The following is a 22,841-nucleotide window of genomic DNA, read 5'->3' as shown; positions in this document are numbered from 1 at the left end:
GGCACCGAGTCGTGGGAACTTGGATTGGGAACATGTTGCAATGTAAAGTGAGAAGGATCTCACACCATGCATTGCTAAGTCCTATTCAAGGGCATATTCCTGATACAGTAGGCAATGTGTATCCCTACCATGCTGAGTAACCCCTGCACTGCGAGAGGGGTCGGCAACACATTACTTTTATACTGCAATCATGGGAAATGGTATGTGCTGCTCAAACTCAGTCCTCAAGAGCCACCAACAGATCAGGTTTTAAGGATCTCTCTGCTTCCGCACAGGTGGCTTCAACCAATGGCTCAGCCATGTTGATTCCAGTAATCCAGTAACTCCGGTCTAAGTAACTAAATCGGGAGTGCTCAAGTCCAGTCCCCAAGACCCCCCCCCTGCTTCAGCACAGGTGGCTCAATCCGAGGCTCAGTCGAAGACTGAGTCTCGGATTGAGCCACCTGTGTTGAAGCTGGGATTAATTATGCCACCTGTGCTGAAGCAGGGATATCTTTTCAACCTGGCCTGTGGATAACCCTTGAGGACTGAGTTTGACCACCACTGGTGAAAGAAAGAAAGAAAGAATAATGGAGGAGTACAAAAATGTGTAATTGTGTACTAGGAAGAACAGCAAAAAAACAGAAAAGTCTCCTTGAACCAGCAGTAATCCCTAACGATCCAAATTATAATAAAAAGAAATCACTTTGATGTGTCAATTAAAAATGTAGTTTCTATGCCACTGTGATCTTCTCTGGGCCAGGAGCCAACCAGGTTATGTTAACCAAAAGCTCTGTTCATATGCAAATTAGGGCATTAGTCGAAGTGTAAATGGTTGGTTATTCCTAAAACCTGGTGCGGACGATTGTACCTGAGAACAGGTTTGAGAACCACAGTCCTATAGCAGGGGCACTGAAGATCAGTCCTTGAGAGATACTATGGATAGAAATTCAGACCACAGGGCAGTCCAAACAATCCAGTGCTCCAAAAAAAAAAATTATTGTAGAGGTGTGTGACTGGGGATACGCTGTATATAAGGGTCTCTAAATATTATAATAGACACACCATGTGTGTCAGCCTGTGAGCAATTGCCAGTAAGGCTAATGTATAAGAAGGTAACGAGTAAACAAAGATAGTAAATGAAAGGCTTGTTACCGACTGGCTGCACATGCAGCACGATCGCGTCGTAGTAATCAAGTAATATCCTTTATATATGAGCTGTTGTGTGTCCTAACAGACCACTCTTTGATAAAGCGCCCTGTGTGCGAAATATGTCAGAGCGTCTTTAGGAACTATGTTCTATCATTTATTTATTTATCATCTATTTATCAATAAACCATTCTAAAGAAGACCCTCGTGTCCTGTGATGTGCTGTTTTTTTCCATTACATGAGAGATACTAGCAGGCCTGTTTAAGATTTCTCTAATTAATAAATACTTAGGCAATAAGTCCAGCTTTAATTAATCACAAAGACAACTTGCTTAGGTATGTATGTTCTAGTAGCCGTCCTAGAAAAATGCTAATTTGTGTACACGAAGCAGAAGAACCTATGAGGATGTGAAAGCTCTGTGCACTATAATTCTCATCTATCAATAACTCTAATGCTGGTCCACTAAAAGGTGTCACAACCTACAATGAATATACATTAGGTATGTATTGCACTGTGAAAACTTAGCTAGTTGATAGCCCTTGAGGACTAAGTCGGGCCCCCTACATTCTAGAGGAACAATATGATCCTTCCACTAATACCCCCATATTTAGTACATTGCATTAAACAAACAAAAAAAAAGCATATGTTAACCCTTGTGATTAGTTAAAAAAATAATTGAAAAGAAAGCTCATTACCCCGGGGGATGCATCTTTTTTTTGTCATGTAATGCAGCTGCAATTCTGCACGTAAATCAATCTGCGGTTTAGTAATGATAGGGAATACACATTCAGCTCTAAATGTTCTCAATTACAGGGCACAGGAGGAGATATTAGCTGCATCTAACGTTTGACACTCCTGTCTCACGCTTGATGGTGAATTCATGTTCGCTACATTTTGCCCAGGGGAAAGGCTATAACCTTTTTTAATTGCATGTGACAGCATATTTAAAGTCTTTCGGGAGAAAACATCTGCTTTTCAAAAACCAAAAAGCCTGTGAAATGTAAGAAGTAGCCTTTCTTCTCTAAAGCACCAGCTCCAACCTCGGCAAGATATTATCAAGTTGCTTTAAGAACCGCTTACCCCAGTAACACCTTTTATATGTTTTGCTTTGTAAAGCACCAATGCCACTGTTTAATAGTGAACAGGCAGCATTGAAAACCATGGGTGTTTCCTAGGGTTCGAGCTACAAGCCCATAAAATCTTCAATAATGTTGAACACACTATCAGAAGCTGAAAACATGAGTCTACCAAACCTTCTCCCCCCCCCCCCCCCCCATGTTTTCAACTAGTAACTGGAACAACTGTTGGCAAAACAGTTCTACAGGACACCCTAATTTCAGAACATAGTTTGTCAAATCCCCTTTAAACATCCGGGTTGTTTGGAACCACCTGAATGGTGAATAAGTACAGCCTCCAAATTAAGCGCTTATTGTACCATGGTCTGTTAGCAGGAGCAGCTTTTCAAAGGGCTGAAGCATTGGAAAATGCAAGGGATCATTCAACCGACCCTGCCGGATTCGGAACTGTTGGAGTGACTGGAGAAAGCTTGCTCCAATAATGCCAAAGATGCAGTCATGAAGACAGAATAAGAAACTACATCTGAGTCCATTCAAAGTGATAGTCCTCTTAAAAAACTCCACTTCATATACATTTTCCCCAATTCTCTGCTAAATTGGGCAACTATGGTACTATTCTGGAAGAACTAATGGCCTTAGGGTTAAAAATAGTAAAGATGTAGAAAAAGAAGGGTTGTTTTTAGATTAAGATATATTTTTAAAACCCCTTACAACCGATTGGCTGGCGAATCCAGCCAATCAGTGAAATACGACATCTGGTTGATCACAGACCAACCAGAAAAAGGTTTTAACACAGAGTACAACTAAAACTGAAGCCAGTGCACAGTAACTACAAATACAGTGCACTAAAGGAGGAGGTGCAATTGAAAAGAAACCAGACGGGGGGGATACCGAGCAGAGCACCCCGCTTAAGGCCCCCTGGGAGGCAAATGCAGGTACCTGCCCAGTGGCCACAGTGTGGGTGATTTCTGCTCGGATACGGGAGCACACAGAAGTCTTAGAGCTCCAAACAGAAATTGCTTATAGATCAACATTGTCCCACTGTAGACAACTGGAAGCAAGCCAAGTGGGTTATTCCAATGCATTTGTTAATACGTTTGTTATTAAAAACAAGTCGTTCTGTAATTCGACTAGACATGCACAAACCAGGCCCCACTTGTACTGTATCATACTAAGTGTCCTGCCTAGGAGAGAAGTCATGCTAACCGGGAGCCCTTTCTCTGACTCAGCGAGAAGCTGAGGATTTTGATCTTGGCTGAATCTTTGGATGATGAGCTATATGACGGGAAAAGAAAAAAGTGGAGAGAGAAAAAAATACACAAAGTAAAAGGTTGTGAAATAAGGAAAGAAAATAGGTCAATGTATTCACAATGTTTCTGCTATCAGCTGTAGATTCAGTGCAGATTTAAATGCAATATAATTAAACATTAACCGTAAAACAGCAGAGCTCTACGGTGTTATATTTAGCGCTTGGCCCACTGGTTCTGGAGATACGTATCGGTTTTAGTTGCTGGTGTTTCAACCTTGGGAAAATCAAAATGGCCACCATATCTCATGGGTTCCACAGGGCAATAGGAAGCCCTCAACGACATCGGGGGAAGATGTTTGCGGCTTCCCATTGATCGACCACGGCTGCCACCTTTAAATGTCTATGAAGGAACACGAGCAACTAAATCTGTAAGTATCTGAGGAACTGGTGGGCCCACATAGCTAACATAAGCCGCATCAGCTCTGGAGCGCGCCCACAGGCTCGAGCGCTGTAACAATCAGTTTAGAAAATGGACAGGATTGCTGCTTTAAGTAACCATGTTCCACCTATATTTCCTGTTGACAAATAAGCACATTTTGTTTGGAAGTAGATTATAACAAAACTATACTAATGAACTGCTTACATTACTAATCATATGGTGAAGAATTGGGGCACAAATACATTCAGGGACATGCAAATAAATTGCTAATTTGTGTCCACGAAGCAGAAGAACCTATGAGGATGTGAAAGCTCCGTGCACTATAATTCTCATCTATCAATAACTCTAATGCTGGTCCACTAAAAGGTGTCACAACATACAATGAATATACATTAGGTATGTATTGCACTGTGAAAACATAGCTAGTTGATAGCCCTTGAGGACTAAGTCGGGCCCCCCACATTCTAGAGGAACAATATGATCCTTCCACTAATACCCCCATATTTAGTACATTGCATTAAACAAACAAAAAAAAAGCATATGTTAACCCTTGTGATTAGTTAAAAAATAATGGAAAAGAAAGCTCATTACCCCCTGGGATGCATCTTTTTTTGTCATGTAATGGAAAGATAAAAAAAAAATATATAGTGCAACACAGTACAGACAATACACGGTATTGTCTGTACTGTACTATTTTTTTTTCCTTGCATGTCCTTGGAAGTATTTGCGCCCCAATTAATCACCATTCTCTGTTTCTGGACCCGGTTGAGTCCTGTCTGGGAGCAGCATTATCTCCAGGGATTGTATACATTTTGTATTCTACCACATGCACTGATTTTTTTTTAATATTTATATATAATCAAAAATGAACTTGGCTAACATGGTACAGATACCATTATTTATATACATACATATACATATATATATATATATATATATATATATATATATATATATATATATATATATATATATATATCTTATACTATATTAGTGAAAGCACTGTATGTTTGCCTGCCTGGATGTCCGGTGTCCCTAGCGGCAATCTCATTGGTCCCTTGGCCCGCCCGCCCCCGCACACCTCTCATTGGCCTTACACACTCACACCACCCCCTTGGCCCGCCCCCCCCCACCTCTCATTGGCCTGAGGCGGAGTGACGGGCCAAAGGTCCAAAAAAATAAATAAAACACACACACACACACACACACACACACACACACACACACCTCTCTCCCCGCTCAAAATCACCTCTCCCCCCTCCCCAGTGGCATCACCTCTCCCCCTCCCCGCTCCAAATCACCTCTCCCCCCTCCCCAAATCACCTCTCCCCCCTCCCCAGCGGCATCACCTCTCCCCCTCCCCAAATCACCTCTCCCCCCTCCCCAGCGGCATCACCTCTCCCCCTCCCCAAATCACCTCTCCCCCCTCCCCAGCGGCATCACCGCTCCAAATCACCTCTCCCCGCTCCAAATCACCTCTCCCCGCTCCAAATCACCTCTCCCCGCTCCCCAGCGGCATCACCTCTTCCCCCTCCCCAGCGGCATCACCTCTCCCCCTCCCCAGCGGCATCACCTCTCCCCCTCCCCGCTCCAAATCACCTTTCCCCCTCCCCAGCGGCATCACCTCTCCCCCCTCACCGCTCCAAATCACCTCTCCCCGCTCCCCGCTCCAAATCACCTCGCTTCCCGCAGCTGCCACGCGGCGCGTAAGATGGCGGACCCCCTTCCTCCCTCGCGGCGCCGAGTCAGACGGTGGCGGCGCCCGGAAGTACAGGTAGGTGTCGCTCCCCACCTCCGGCGCCAAACGGAACTGAGAAAGGGCGCATCAACTGAGGTGTGTGTGTGTGTGTGTGTGTGTGTGTGTGTGTCACTGTCCACTGCCCCCCCTCCTGTCCACTGCCCCCCCCTCCTGTCCACTGCCCCCCCCTCCTGTCCACTGCCCCCCCCTCCTGTCCACTGCCCCCCCCTCCTGTCCACTGCCCCCCCCTCCTGTCCACTGCCCCCCCCTCCTGTCCACTGCCCCCCCCTCCTGTCCACTGCCACCCCCCTCCTGTCCACTGCCCCCCCCCTCCTGTCCACTGCCCCCCCCCTCCTGTCCACTGCCCCCCCCCTCCTGTCCACTGCCCCCCCCCTCCTGTCCACTGCCCCCCCCCTCCTGTCCACTGCCCCCTCCCTCCTGTCCACTGCCCCCCCCCTCCTGTCCACTGCCCCCCCCCTCCTGTCCACTGCCCCCCCCCTCCTGTCCACTGCCCCCCCCCTCCTGTCCACTGCCCCCTCCCTCCTGTCCACTGCCCCCCCCTCCTGTCCACTGCCCCCTCCTGTCCACTGCCCCCCCCCTCCTGTCCACTGCCCCCCCCCTCCTGTCCACTGCCCCCCCCCTCCTGTCCACTGCCCCCCCCCCTCCTGTCCACTGCCCCCCCCCCCTCCTGTCCACTGCCCCCCCCTCCTGTCCACTGCAGGAAATGCAGGGGGAGGAATCCATGCCTTTGAGGCGCCCCCCCCTCCCTTTGACGCCCCCCCCCTCCCTTTGACGCCCCCCCCCCTCCCTTTGACGCCCCCCCCCTCCCTTTGACGCCCCCCCCCCTCCCTTTGACGCCCCCCCCCTCCCTTTGACGCCCCCCCCTCCCTTTGATGCCCCCCCCCTCCCTTTGACGCCCCCCCCCTCCCTTTGACGCCCCCCCCCTCCCTTTGACGCCCCCCCCTGCCTTTGACGCCCCGCGCGCACACACTGACTGACTGCCGCACGCACGCACACACTGACTGACGCGCACACAAACCCTGACTGACGCACGCACACACTGACTGAGGCACACACTGACTGTGTGTGCGTCAGTCAGTCTGTGTGTGTTTGTGTTTCTGCCTCAGACTCACTGACGCGCGAGCAAACACACAGTGACTGACGCACACACGCTACATGAAGCTGTAAAGGAGGGAGGGAGGGGGGGGACTGGATTGATGTGAATGGGGGACAAACAGAGAGAGGGGGGAGGAGAGAGAGGAACGGGAACATTACATCCCGGGCAACGCCGGGTCTCTCAGCTAGTATATATATATATATATATATATATATATATATACATATATATATATAGACACACACACACACACAATACAAATGAGGTCCCAAAGTTCTGCCACAGTGTTTTCACAAAGACCAAACTCAAACATAGGAAATAGACAGTAAGACATAGGGCGCAACAGTGTAGACAAACAGTGGGTGGTAGTCACTGTGAATACAAACTATCACAAAAGTTCCTGATAGGTGTGAGTGTAAAGTCCCCACTATATATATATATTAAGCCTATAGGGAACCATGTTAAAAATGGTTTTTGAAGCAAAAAGTGGCACTGTGTGCTCATTTGCATGTCATTTCCCAGAATCCCTTGCTGCAGTGGAAGTGCTGTGTGCTGGGTGATAATGGTGAAAGGCGGGGTTGCAGACCTGCCTTAGACATGCAGATGAGCATACAGTTGTATTTACATTTGCATATATATATATATCAGTAGCCGTGCTTTAATAATCAAAAATTAATAGACTATGCGGTTCTGTGGCTAACGAAATGCTTTTATTTGTGCGAGCTTTCGAGATACACTGATCTCTTCTCTTTTTTTTTTTTTTACACACAGTGTATATATATATATTTCTCCCTAATGATAAAGCAGGATCCTTTATCATTACTGCATACAAAGTGAGACTTTTTTCTCTTAACCCAAAGGTTAAAAAAAAAAAATATATATTTTTTTTTTGTTAAAACCAATTTTATTTCGGTGATAGAAGATAACGATGTAATTGTGTCTCACAGAACTTGGAAATACCATACATTAATGTTTGCACGAGAGTTTCCCTTGAATGGTATAAAAGAAGAGGTTTTGTGTTACACTGGGTATTTTCCTGAGGGTAATTAGCTAATTGCACTATTTTTTGCAGCTACAAAGGACAGTATTATACATGATGTCATGAGAACCTGCAAGGATGACTAAGGTTAGCAGGACCCCTTTTATATTTGTGTGTGCACTGTATATGATCACCCCCTCGCTAGTGACATGATCATTCTAATGACTGGTATATTGTAAACATCTACTGTGTCTTCTCATTCCTTTCTATGCGTGATTCACAGAGTGAGGCAGATTCCCATGCCAGTTTAAATGCCTTAAATCCAATCCAGTCTAATGAATATAAATCAGGGGTGCCCAACTCCAGTCCTCAAAACACCCTCCCCCCCCCCCACACACACACACACCAACGGGTCAGGTTTTCAGGATATCCCAGCTTCAGCACAGTTGGTTCAATCAGAGGCTCAGCCAAAGATTGAGCCACCTGTGCTGAAGCAATGACTGATTGAGCCACCTGTGCTGAAGCAGGGATATCCTGAAAATCTGACCTGTTGGGATGGGCTGGAGGACTGGAGTTGAGCCCCGCCCCCCCTGAACTAAATTACATGTTTAAGGGCAGCGCATAATTTATAGTATTAAGCAAATCAGATGGTGTAAAAAAATCATTCCCACATGGACAGAAGACTCAGTGTAAGTGTAATATATGTAACCACTAAATGTACACACACACACACACACACACACACACACACACACACACACACACACAGCACCTCCCAAGAAAATAGCAACATCGCTGTTTTACTGCACTGGCAATGAAAGTCAAGAAGTAATTATTTACGTATGTGCCTCTGATTCACTCCGATAACACGCTAAAGTACTATATAGATAGGAGTCAGTGTGTAGTACAGTTACAGTACATAACCCTATTGCTTTGTTGCCACATGATTCACCGCTCTGAATACAAGGGATCCTACCTGGATTGCATTTCTGGTTGTGCTTTTGTCTGCTGATGGGGAGGTTGCTGTGGTTGTTGGCACTGTACTGGGGCTGTCGGGTTGGACTGCGCATGGGGTGTGGCAGGGGGGTGGTGGAGCTGCTGGGACGGATGCCCTGCTTGATGGGCACCTGGAACAGGCTGGTGATAATGCTGTGGCTGTTTCTGCGACTGCTGCTGCTGCTTGTAGCGGGACAGGCTGAAGAACAGACCTAGGATGGCCTTCAAATTCCCATTCCTGATCTCTGTAAAAGAAACCATACAGAACACAGCATTACAGCACGATTGTGGTAGCGTTAGTATTTTAATGTCACACCAACAATGTACCTATGGGGATCACGGCATAAACACAATCAAAACTGTAGAAGGATGAAAATCCAACAGAGGGTTATGAGAACCTGATACAACATACAAATCGTTTAAACCCTGTGCTGCAAGAGTAGTGGTAGGTAGCTGACCCCTTTGCAGCGGTCGTTCACCCCTTTGCAGCAAACGCAAAGCATCGGAAGGCCATCTGGCAGAAAGCTTCTATTAGCTCTTATTCTGGTCCATGATAATGGTAGATACAGTATCATGCTAACACAATCATCTAGTATATCAATATTCATTGTAAAGTAAAGAAAACAAAATGTTAATTGTGTTATAGTGAATTCTCTTATTAAGTCAGAATGTATTTTCTCTGAACCAAATGTATTTTTAGATGAAATTTTTTTTTTATATTTTTTGTGTCAAAAGAGAAAACTTGGAGAATTAGCTATTTTAAGGGGTAGATACTATATATCAAAATCAGCTGCAAAAATTATTCAAGTTGATGAAAAGATATAAATATAGCTTTATTTAATCCATCATAAAACTGAACAAGGAACTTCCTAACGCGTTTCGCGCCCATCTGCGCTTTGTCAAGGAACACCCTGAAGTGGGCGTTTCTGGCTGAAAATCCCAGTTGATGTCAATAAGGTTTTTTTCGGCCGAAAACGTCCCTAACGGCCACTTCAGAGTATATACAATCTACAGCTAACCCTTCAAATTAGTTATGGTGTTGGGAATCGATTACATGGTTTTTGGCTGTAATAGGATGAATGGGAAAAATAACACTGTAAAACTAGGTTTATTATGTGCATTCTGTTAGGAATGTAAAATACACTGCAGAGCCTTCAGCAATTAAAAGGTTTAAAACACAACACTTATTACGCCTTCTGATGACTCGTTTTACATAACAAGTGCAGTACATTATCCCCTGCTAATAAAAGGATTGAGCTATTACTAAATGTTTGTGATTAGCATCTTACATAAGAGCAACATGAGCAGTGAAAGTCATAACTTGTACTCCCCCCCACCCCCCCAAACATCACAGGATTGCTGATGTGTGCTTTTTATTTTTTACATTTTATTATTTCCTGTTGGCAATCAGTCAGATCCCATCTGAGAGTCTAGACGTGCAGTTTACAAACAAAATGGGAAGTCTTTGCTCATTCATCATGACCGCAGATAAAGTCAACTTCTGTTTGCAGGCTATGAAACTGCAAGTTATTACACAGTATCCTGCCAAATGCCGACACCTGGTAGTCTCCTCTTCAAAACCAGCTCAAATTCGGAGCCTGAAGAGGTACTTCTGAAAATTCTCAAACTTGGAAGGAACTTTTAGGAAAACAACTTTGTACGCCTGAATTTTTCAATTGGTCACCTTTTTTTTTTTTTATACCATTAACAGCGGTTATTTTTACACTGCCAAGATTTTGCGAATATTTAAACATTTGGTGCGTTTAGGGCGAATGAAAAAAAAATTTCCCCATCTCTACTTGCTAGTGAACGAAGAAACAGAATCAGGGTCTTGGCTGCACCAGATTTATTAGGGAAACCGGACGATTGAAGAAACCGCTGGAATGGTCTTTAATAATATGGCGTGTGTAGTAGTTTGTGTAAACAAAACGAAAAAAAATACAGAGCAACAGCAGGCAAAATATAGCATGGGAACCTCGGTCTTTAGAAAAAAATATGAATCATTTTATTGGATCATTAACAAAGAATACAAAAGTCCACAGGGACTAAAAAGATGTCCGACGCGTTTCGCACCAGTACGACGCTTCTCAAGGAGTGCGAAGATGGCGTAGTAGTTTGGACTGGCTTTGCCCTGGTTTTTCAGGGGGAAGGCTTTGATTAATGACGGCCTTTATGTTTGGCATTTCAAGGAGGCAATCAGGACCAGTATACAGACCCCACTTTACCTACCCCCAGCTTAGTGAAAGTAGCTAAGTAACTGGGAATGGGCTGTAATATTTTAGCAGGCGTCCAGCTGGAACACAGTCAGGCAAAATGGTTTTGAAGAATTAGGGGTAATTTCCCAAAGTCACCCTGCTCTAAAAATCCTCCAATATTGGTGTAAACACCACTGGACTTATTATATTAAGCAATCCAATTGCTTTCAGTGAAGCTTTCCTGGGATTGAACTTCTGCTGCTTTTGATAAATAGCAAAGATAGAAGAGTAATCCCTATAGTGCGTGCACTCAACCTTTATAATAGGACTCTGTATTGTCAACTGAAAGAGATGGAAACCCATCCCCACCGATATATAGTTTATTAATTAGCACACAAATATTTAGAACCTATTTCAACATATAAAGTATCAATACAATCCTGTATATAAATGCAGATTGATTGATAGTGAGTTGCCACTTTCAGGTCAGAAGTAAAGAATCATCATATGCTTTACGTAACAAGTATGCTTATATAGCAGGGGAAATGGTTGAGTGATAAGTGTGGGTGGTTTAACTAAGGTGAAGTGCAATAAAGTGTTATACGTGCATAATAAACGTGTATACCCACAGAGTGTCCGGATCTGTGATTAAATATGTGCAAAATATAACATATACTAAACCATGTGTAAATAATAAGCATATGATGATGGCCAAAGAATATCCTTTGAGAAAGTCAGAGTCACTGACGAAACGCGTCAGGATAGCAGCGGCGGCGGCATTACGTCATCAGCTGGGGACGGAACACACGTGGTGAGATCCTGTTCCTGCTGCAAGGAGCCCCAGTGTTGATTGCGGACGGCAATCAACCTGCTCTGGAGGAACTAATAACTTAGAACCTCCAGCTGAATTATCTTATTGTAACCCATGAGGTCTGATTATTTAGACTGGTAGCTGACAGCTGACAGCTTTCTTCATCTTTGCTGTGGAGGAGACTCCGTGCTGATTCGTGGTGGTGATATTCTCAATGCTTGCATTTTATATTCGTTTGTGAGTGAGCTTGTTTCCCTATCCTCATTTTTTGTAATACATTTTTACGCTATGGGTTGCGCGCTTTCTCCTTTGTATATATATATATATATATACACACACATACATACACATATACACACATACAATTAGATTGTAAGCTCTTCGGAGCAGGGACTCCTCTTCCTAAATGTTAACTCCTCTTCCTAAATGTTACTTTCATGTCTGAAGCACTTATTCCCATGATCTGTTATTTGTATTATTTGTAATTTATATGATTGTCACGTGTATTACTGCTGTGAAGCGCTATGTACATTAATGGCGCTATATAAATAAAGACATAATACAATATAATAGTTGACTGGGTGATGTGCAGTGTTGGGCTTATCTGATCACAAAACCTTTTTCAACATGTCTGCAATATCATCTATATCCTTTCGAGCATTTTATTTGCAGCTGAGCAAAGGGTTGAATACTTATGCAACTGAGATGAATCTGTTTTTCTCTGTAAATCTTACTTCTTTATATTCTCCCTGAGTTTTTTTTACTTTTATAGTATTTTCCTGGACATGCTAGGATTTTTAATTTAAAGTCCGGGAGGAATTTTGAAAATCACTAAAAACGTCTGAGATTTCTTGATGTGAATGTGCAAGCGCAATTGCTCGTGCAAGCGCAATTGCTTGCGCATGCGTGGTCGGCTTTCGTTCACACGTGCGCAATCGGCGCTCATCGCTTGCACATGCGCGTTCAGCTTTCATTTGCGTGGGCATTAGGGAGGAGCTCCGTGCTCGCGCATGGGCAGTCAACTGCGCATGCGTGAATGAAAGCCGATTGCGCGTGCACGAGCAATGAGCGCTGGCTGCGCATGCGCGATGGCTGTTCCGGCTTGGTGTCCTCATTTTTGAGTGGTGAATTATGGTAACCCTAACTTTTATCACGTTGAAGTAGTTTTTTTCCATTCTACATGTAAAGTCTATTGTGAAAGTGTTGTGGAGTACGCTCCGGTGCCAAATGTGCAGGGGGTGAATACTCCTGCATACCACTGCCTCATTAAGCATTGCAGCCTCCTTGCATATTGTAAATACACCTATGGAATATGCTGTATTTCTCTTAATAATATGTAGTTAGTTGGTTTGGCATTTCAATAGGTCTTTACCTAATTATACAGAATGCAAACATCCCCCATACATTGCATGCACATTACACATGCTTAGGATCCAGAGCAGAAATGCAAACAATGTTCCTTATTAGTGCCTGCAAAAGTGTGTAGCATGGAAAATGCTGCTTTATACCCACTCACGGTTCTCCTCTGTTGACCGAGAGAATCAGCAGAGCAATTAAAATGGAAGTGTTAAAGTGAAAGCCTGAAGTAGTGTGTGTCCTGGAATAATTAGAGATACTGTATATCCTGTTTTTAATCTGTGCATTTCCAGTTTACTATATAAATCAGTTCATTGGAACGAACAAGATAAGGAAAGGGTTTCTGGAAAAGAAATAAATGCAATACAAAATAGAGAGAGAGAAGCATTCCGCTAAATGAACGCTAATTACTTTTAATTGATTATAGCACCTTTATCAGGGTAGTCATGCTGCACATAATAGCTGCTGACCAATTAACCACAATTGGAAAACAGTGTTAATTATCACAGGTTTACATTTTCTATAAACACTTAATAAATCAGCATTCACTCTAAAAATATACAGTATGCCAAAACATTTTTAGAAGTTCCTCCCACCTTATAATCGGTCATCTTTTCCACCTAAATGCTTATAATGAACCCCTTTGCCAGCAGGTGGCCCAATAATATTTAGTGGGTAATTCTATATCTGGTCCAAATATTGCCATGGAAGTCTATGGGGATTTGTGTCTGGAAAACATCAGATTCTGTTCTCCGACGTCTCATTTTTTCCCTTCTTCGCACCTCAGGATTTGTGAGAAATATGGTAACGTTAAAGGCAGCCATCTTAGATGTGACCGCAGGAAATAAACATATGTATAGCTTCTCTCCGGAGTGACCTTTGTCATTTTACTTAACCGTTTCCCTGCCAGAGGAACCTATAATGCACTGCAGAGCAGCAAATGCATTCATGAGTAGGGATTCGACCTGCACAATAAGGACACAGGTTTGGTAGAACTGCTTGAATACGTACTGCGTGTTTCCCACAATTAAGGGTGAATTCATCTTCCAGCTAAATAGTGCTGAACATACTATTAAAATATGTAGTCAACGGGGGTTTATTAAAGGGGTGTAGCAATTTGACACTTTCGATCTGGACCAATGAGACAGAATTTGTGTTGCACATTTTTGTCTATAAATAACTGTGACCTGGTCAAGCAAACCGTTCTGCAATACTCTACATGTCATTCAAATGTAGGTAATGACAGGGCGGAATCCTCTCCGCTAACTAACATATATACAAAACATACACAAATTACACACAAACACACTTGTTTACTTTGTTCATCAACCCAACCGGCATAAGAGCAGCTCTGCAGACGTATAACACTAATGGGCCACCTCCTTTTCCTCCAAGACTCCAGTTTCTCGCTCTCATACTTTGATTCTCATGATGGTTTAAGGTTCCTTTATTTAAAGGCAGTGTGCAGTCTTGAAATATTCCCAAGCTTGTTATGTCTGTGAAGACCCTATACGCTGTCCAGATCTACTATAACAATAAATCCAGCTTTTCTAATTGTTCTTGGCTCCTTGTCACACCAGTCAACAGTGTCACGTATCTGTATGAAAGATGGTGCGCTGTGTGCGCTTTCCATTATAAGTGATGTGTGTTCTGCATTCTTCTAGGTTTTCTACTTAACTTGGAATTACTTGACACTTAGCCTGTAGTAACAGCTACATTTCTACTACCTTACTTCAACACATTAATTACATGGGTTTGGAATTATAACTGGGGGTGCCCAAGAGACCATAACTTCTCACAACAACAAAAGAAAGTGTACTGGCTTGATTGGGATTGGGATGTGAAGTGGAACATGAACATAAAAACATCATATTAAAGCTCTTACATAATACTGTATACACTTTCATACAAATGACAGACTGTACATGTAGAAAAATACTTTGCAACGTTAATAGACTAAAACATGAATGTGGGATAAACAGCATAGAAAACGACCTATACATGTAGGCATTTTAATGTATTTCATTGGGGTCAGCTTTTAGATTGACCCTAAGCATATATTTGAACCGTTGGGGCAGAAGAAATGAATGCGTTATTTAAACTATAACAGAAGCTCAGAGTTCACCATGACATCATTACAAATCAACTCATCCAGCACTGATGCAATATTGTTTTACGCCTGCTGTGTCAGCATACTTACCAAGTACATAGGTGCCTAATCTGTGCACACGTTCAGGAGGCAGCAGTACTAATACATGCAGCAAAAACTCGGACAGGACCTCTGAATTATTTCAGCAGTTGCAGTGGACTCCCCATAGAAAGAAGGTTCCCTACCTGTATTCCGACACCTGCAATTTATCATGACCCGCCCCAGGGAAAGTGAAGATAACACCATGCAGGAGACTTCACATGGAGTGTCTCTGATAACAGAGCCCTGATCTGCATGGAGAGCCACTGCGCAATTTTATGGCAGTGATACATTTTCAGCTCGTGTGTTCAACACATTGCTTGGCTAACATAGTTCGGAGATCCCCATCATTAAAAAAGCAGGATTTGTACATAATCTGTGATTTTAATCAGCTTTGTTACAGTAATATATATTCCAGTTTAAGCATTGCAGGACACTTCATCAATAACAGGGGTGAGATGGTAATCTAACACTGCAATCAAACATACCTCGGCAACTGGACCACCTACTCTTACTTTGCCACATGGTGGCAGTGCCTGGCACCAAGATTATTAAAGCACAGCTAAAGAAAGCATAGGATTCTTGGGGCGACATTACGTGACTGTATTTAATAAAACAATGATGTGCAGCTCAGTACAATATTTTTGAATACACGGCCATTTGATAGCCCATCTACACAGATATTTGTGCTTGTGTTTCATGGAACAGCTTTATTTTGGGGGAGTACAAGTGCTACAGCTACTTCACATCGATTATCGCAGTATTTTCGGTCTTGCACTTGCGTCATATAAATAGGATGACACAAAATTCACCTCCCTATTTTTGGAGCTTGGAATTCAAGGGAGACAAAGGCTGCATTCTCCTTTAAGAAAAACAAGAGCTGTTTTCCCTGCAAACTTAAACCCCTACTGTTAACTGTTCATCTGAAGATACCAACACTATGATCACTGCTTTGTATTATTTACTTTGTCATTCCAAAAGATGACAATTTTAAACCCGGGTTTGCTCTGTTTAGATTTGCTTTCAGGAAGACATTCTAGTGAACAGTGTGTTTCTGTCAGTACTTAACCGTTTCCGTGCTGTTAAAGTACATACGCTTTAGGAACATAGAATATGTAGACCGAGAGGGAGTTATCAGGACCACTTCCCACCACCGCTGTTAAACACATTACACCATTACCCTCATTAATTCACCTATTTAAACCAGGCTAACATTCTCGACTCCCCTTCCTTTCGTGAATGGATGTTCAACATTTTAGATACCTCCTCCTTATCTGTATCTAAACAGGTTGAAGTCATAAGTATTTGTTTTCCAATGCATTTCTTGTTAGCTGTTTGAGGTGTGCAAAATATAAAAAGCGCATACTGTATGTAAAGCACGTTTCTGTTCACAGGATCAGACGTCACGTTGATGACATCACGACGCATCATGGCATTGTAAAAATGTGAGGACTGTGAAACGTTTGCTTAATAGACGTTAAACTCTGGCAACATCCTAGTAAATACAGTAGTGTTTTCTTACCGCTGACGTCAAATTTAATATAAAAACTATTATATATCAGGAAGATTTGTTGCCGTTGTTAACGAATATTATGTTATGACATTATCACTGTTATATTCTGACTTTGTTGGGAACACAAAGGCCAATCAACCTGGCTTCTGATCAAATCCTGAGTACACACATGGGTTGACTGGGCAGTGGTAACATGTACAGTACACACAATGACGGACTAGACTCACCCTCTGCTGACAGGCCTTGTATGCTTATTCCTTTCTCTGCCAGGAAACTCAAGCAGGCGTCTATATTTTCAATCTAAAGAAAACAGACAGAGCGTATACATTAAAGCACAGGCTCAACTCGATCACAAATCTTCCATTCTATAGAATTAGTTCACCGGGCAAAATGTACTTTTGATGAGGGTTCTTCACTCATGCAATAATGGAGCAGACCTCCGACAATAAATAACGTGTAGTATTCTTTATACACTATAAATGCTGAAATAGACACCGCTCTTCTGCATGGCGTGTGCGCTGAAATAAACATGATTTGCTTTGAATTGAGACGCTGGTGTTAACGCTTTCTCATTGCAGATGTACTGAAATATAAATCTCCAGACAACCACGCACGTCAGTGTTTGATTTTACAGAAGTAGTCCAAGTTCTCTACAACTGAACGATGCAACATAAAGGCATGGCAATAAGATACTTTTGACAATCTGAAGCTTCTTCTATTTGCAGAGCAGAGACTCTTGAGAATTCTTCACTGCAATCAATATTTTCAGTCCGACTACTTATCTCTAGCATATACCAAATATAAATAGTTATACACTTGGTATATATATACTGTGAGCAGCAGGGGAAGGCACAACAGAAATCCAGCTTGGTGAACCAGGTGACCATTGGTGTTCTTGGGGCTTCTTTACTTTCTGTTCAAACTGCTGTCTGCGAGCAGGTTTACCGGCCGGCCATACTCTACTTTAAACCACGCTGTGCCGAAAACGCTTGGTAATACGGCAGGCATAAGCTTATAGGGTGTCCATGTTAAAATGGATAAGAAGTAAAGAGTGAGTCACTGTGCTCATTTGCATGTCATTACCCAGAATCCCTGGCTGCAGTGGAAGCCCTGTATGCCAAGAGTTAATGGGTCAAGGCAGGTTTGCAGACATGTCTAAGACATGCATGTGCTCACAAGTGATATTCTTTATTTACTTTGTGTTATAATTTGATGTGCAGTCACAACAAAAGAAGCTCAAGGCTGCGCAATGGAGACAAAATGACGCGGTGAGCTTTCAATGTTCCCTTGACGCACTGAGATCACCAAACGTCAACAAGAACACTAAACTCATCGCAGTAGTGCTGCATTTTATCCTTTTGCCTGCCAGTGGGGACCTGCAATGCGTTTCCAGTCCCCCTGGCAGTGAAAGGGTTAAGGCTGAAATATTCGAGCAATGGAAAGACTGCAGAAAACACAGACAGCTTTGGCAAGATCCCCCGCATCTACCAAACGGATCGAATGCCAGGCCATGTGTTGTGGCAGTAGCTATGGAGGCAGTCTATAAAAATAGTGCAGCTACAACTGTCAAGCTACGGGGCTAGAAACCCAAAACACGACTGGATACGTTTACATGGGCATGTTCCCGATTAGTCTGTATCCATGTTAACGGAAGACTGTGTCCATAGCCAACCACACATGTGCTGCACTGTGCGATGATCCATCTGTGTATACATACACATCAAACCTCCCGTTGGAGAAAAACAATGGGGTTTCTCATAACTAAATATCATATATTGTGCATCCAATCCACAGCATGTTATGCCGACTCCTCTACAGTGACACGATTTATTTTGGGGGGGAAACGTTTAAATTCAACTGCTCTTCAGAAAAAAACGTTGTCGTCGTCCCCCCATCATCACGAAGCAAATCCTACAGAACTCAGATCCTGGCATACACTGTTATGTAGTTGGTGTCGGAAAGGTGTTTAATTTGATAAACAGGGAGCCACTTTGTATGTGTCCCTATCACAATATTAATAATATGTTCTTGTATAGCGCTGCTAGTTTTACGTAGCACATTACAGAGACATTTTGCGGACACATTCCCTGTCCTGTGGAGCTTACAATCTATGTTTTTGGTGCCTGTGGCACAGGGAGATAAAGTGACTTGCCCAAGGTCACAAGGAGCCGACACCAGAAATTGAACTGCTTCACACTCAGTGCCAGTCAGTGTCTTTACTCACTGAGCCACTCCTTCTCCTAAACAAGCTTGTTCATAGTAGTAGTTCTATGATCTTGTTTTTGAGCAACCGTGGCGGTAAAAAAAAAAGAAGTGAAAATAGCCTTAACCGATACATCGGAGAAACCTGCCAGTGTACCAGGCAAGAATGACGTTACATCTTTAGATTTGTTTTTCTTCAGTGAGGCAATGTTTCTGTTCCCGTGCAATGAATCAAAGTGAAGTCTTCAAAATTCCCCCTGGAGCTCCTTCCTTCTCAACATCAAGCAGGTATCCTCATGTTGCACCTTTTCAAACCTCTTGAATTTCTGTCTTTTGCTAGCCTCATCTGAACTCTGATTCAGCATCACTCGTTCAAAGTCACATCAGAAGTACTGAATGACCATTGTGAAGGTTAATCTGTTCACTGCAGGCAGGTCCCATGTTACTGGCCATACCAGCACAGAAAAAAAAAAACTTTGGGTTAACATGAGAAAAACACTCTTGACCCTTGAGTGACTTCTTTCACACCTACTGTGTCTGTGCCAACACGGGTGTAACAACTGCAATTGTTAGGGAGGGGAGCGGTTGAAAGGCATAGTGTGTGTTAACCCTTTCACTATCAGGTGAGCTATTGCTTCATTAAACAATGTGTATTTCACATGATGACACGTCATTTCGTTCACAATATTGTTTCAAATAAATCACATTCTGACATTTTGTACTACGGCGATATTTGACAAAGTAATGTGCAACAAATATATTTATTGCAGTTCTATAAATACTGTAGCCATGTTTTAGATTATATATAAAGCAATGGAGAAAGATAGCTTTACTTCAAGTTGGGGGGGAAAAAAAGACTATTTTTAAACAGCACACAGCTGTCATTGCTGTAGTATTTACAGAAATGAATCTCACTCAGATGGCAGCTAGCAAAGATTAAGTACAGATTGTTCTCTTTTTTAATTATGGCTATTAAATGGGTCGTATCTACATAATACCAATACTTTCTTTGCCTCTTCTCCTGTTTTAGTCCCATAGAAAAACTCTAATATTTTGTTTCCTTCTGAATGTAATATCTCAAAGAATAATAAATGAAATGTTCCAGGGGCACATACTGTAACTACACTGCTCAAGTTGAATCTCAGAATAGCCCCATACCAGGATACAGCATGCAGAATATGTACAAATAAGCCAAGTGCTAACATTTCAGCCAAAAGGTTATAAAACCTCAAATCACACATCTCACCATTTGGGATCTGTTCTTTGGGCAGCCATTGATGTCCTTAATCTTCTCATTTGCTGGAGAAAAAAAGAAACAGAAGAATAGAGCCAATAAGGTACAAGAGCATAGGACAGGACTGGTTGTTATTTCCAGAACACTTGTTGCTGGCCAACTCCTGCCGCCCAGTTTGATGACTGCCACAATTACATGTAAATGTGTGAAACACAAACTCATCCAGAGAGCTGGGGGATTTTCTCAGGGACCGGCCCACCCCAGACAGCTGTAGGAAGGTCATCTAGGAAAAGGCAGACAACTGTTCATACCTCGGTTTTTTAAAAAGGTATAGAAACTTCCAACAAACAATTCATCAAAACAAGGCAGCTAACCTGTACCATCGTGCCTAGGCTAAGCAGCAAGACTTAATCTAGAAAGAATTCAAATGGAAATCTGTATGCGAAACGCCTGAAAATGATATTCAAACACCATCTCGGGGGAATTGTCTTGTAACAATATATATATATTATATATTTATAGCTTGTCCCTTATATATAATAGTCTGATTACTATAGGAATTTAGAGAAGATCCATAGCAGTACGGCAACTGCTTGTTATTACTCAAATAATATATATATATATCAAATAAAAAGATCACAAGATCACAACTTAAAACGTATATGCATATATATATATATATATATATATATATATATATATGCATATATATATATATATATATATATATATATATATATATATATATATATATATATATATATATATATATACATACACACACACACACACACACACACACACACACATATATATACGAGTATTTAAAGTAAGCACTATTTAAATAATAAAGCTAATGGAAAAGTTATTGAAGAATAACAAACAGATCAGGCAGAGAGCTGGTGAAAGCCAATTTGCAACAGAGGTAGCAGAATGACAAATAACCCTGAAAATTGAGTGTGAAGTGTTGAAAAAGAAGGGAATGCGTGAAGGTGTGAGATTTGCTAGCCTCAACTGCAGGGTATTTTTTTACATGTCCTTCAGACAACATGTAAGAGAGCAGATCATGCCTGATCGGATCATCAGAACACTTCAAACTGTTTAAATATATAAGTTGTTTAGTTAAAAAGAAGATAATGTAACATCTCCCAATGGCTGCATGTAGTAAAGTAACTAAGCAGGGAGTATGGTATCATATATTGGATATGTTGATACGTTTCAAGTTCTCAAACCTCACAGGGTCCTTCATCAGGATGCCAGCAGATAGTCAATAAACACAAGGCATTAAACTCAGTTTTGTAAAGAGATAGGGGGTTATGAGGCGACATACCTGAAGGGACCTGGGAGATCCGGAAAGCTTGCACTCTTTTCAAACATCAGTTACCTTTTTAATGGCTATTTTTATTCTGTCTACTACTCTATGGGCTAACACTGTACCAGCCTCTCTCTATTGGGTTATTCATTAAAGTATGGTAGTGCCAATCGCTGCAACAATGATTACAGTAAGTGCTCAGTAGGGCACAAGTAAAGTATGCAATCTCCAAATGTAGCCGGGTGCAGTTCAAATGCTGTCTCCCCTTTTTAGGATACTCTGATTTAATTATAAAGTAGAGGAGGAGATAACAGTCAAATTCCCTTCAATAAAGATATCAAATCACTTGAAAATAAGCTCCAAAAAAACAATTGATTGAAACTTCTCCTAGGAGAATTAAAACATACACCCCCATGCAATTTAAAATGATCAAAGCAATCTCATGGGGCTGGTGGAGGGTCTATAATCAGATTACCATTTCCACCTTGTATTGCTAGAATAATGTTTTACAGTTTGTTTGCTGTGGGACAATGCAGCAGAAACCTCCCATGTAGATGCAAATCACATGTGTGTGACGGTCTCAGATCTTTGCTACACACACTTCACACTGTGTAACAGCATTAGCAATTAGAGCAGCCTTGTTAACCATCCTATCAAGACTGCCCCACACAGTTCCAACGCTCCACAAACTATGTCTCCCTGGGAAGAGATGCTATGATAGAATTGATCAAATGAGAGGTACCCAAATCATTGTCCTAAACAAGTGAAATGGAGTTTGATCAGAACTTTATACAGTATCATCATATATGCCTTTTTTTATATCTTAAAGTTGTATATAATTTAAAATCCTGTTTTTTTTTTTTTAAATAAATCAGTTGTGTGGTATTAAATAATATTTTCTGCATTTAAGATAAGAAAAACCCCTCTTAATGCAATTTGTATGTATTAAGCGTCCTTGGGTTGCTATAGCAATTATTTAGGAAGCCACAGTACTTCCTCTTTTGAAACAGGCGGCCATATTGCAAGCAATGGGAAGCCGATCAATCGTCAGCTTAGAACATTACAAGGCAAGAAAATGCTGCATTAATTAAAAATATATTGGATTTTTTGTATTTTACATAATAATAATATATATATTTTTAAAGTTATGTAATGTCAAGCAGGTATGGTAAAAAAATATTTACAGCAACCATTAGTCTAAAGAGATGCTTGTCTGGCTTCTCTTTTGGAACCCATCCATTGGCAATTTACACAATTCTTCCAGAGTATCAGGAAATATTAGCGTCAAACACGACTATGAGATTAAC

At 42.0% G+C, this 22,841-nt stretch overlaps 1 protein-coding gene across 12 annotated transcripts in view; it reads right to left on the bottom strand.

Annotated features, from left to right (window-relative positions):
• The window catches only part of NAV2 (neuron navigator 2), a 439,021-nt gene that overhangs the window by 138,125 nt on the left and 278,055 nt on the right, over positions 1-22,841 (bottom strand). For 9 of the 12 annotated variants that reach the window (XM_075567188.1, XM_075567187.1, XM_075567181.1 and 6 more), the window contains 4 exons: positions 20,235-20,287; positions 17,014-17,086; positions 8,704-8,968; positions 3,412-3,480 (listed from right to left, as the gene is read on the bottom strand). In XM_075567188.1, coding sequence (XP_075423303.1) covers positions 3,412-3,480; positions 8,704-8,968; positions 17,014-17,086; positions 20,235-20,287 — 460 coding nt within the window. The remainder of the gene's footprint in view (positions 1-3,411; positions 3,481-8,703; positions 8,969-17,013; positions 17,087-20,234; positions 20,288-22,841) is intronic. The other 3 variants (XM_075567183.1, XM_075567185.1, XM_075567186.1) reach the window with 1 other exon arrangement.

The sequence above is a fragment of the Ascaphus truei genome, chromosome 12 (genome assembly GCF_040206685.1).
Source record: "Ascaphus truei isolate aAscTru1 chromosome 12, aAscTru1.hap1, whole genome shotgun sequence".
Classification (NCBI taxonomy): Eukaryota; Metazoa; Chordata; class Amphibia; order Anura; family Ascaphidae; genus Ascaphus; species Ascaphus truei.
This window is presented reverse-complemented; position numbering and strand designations above follow the sequence as displayed.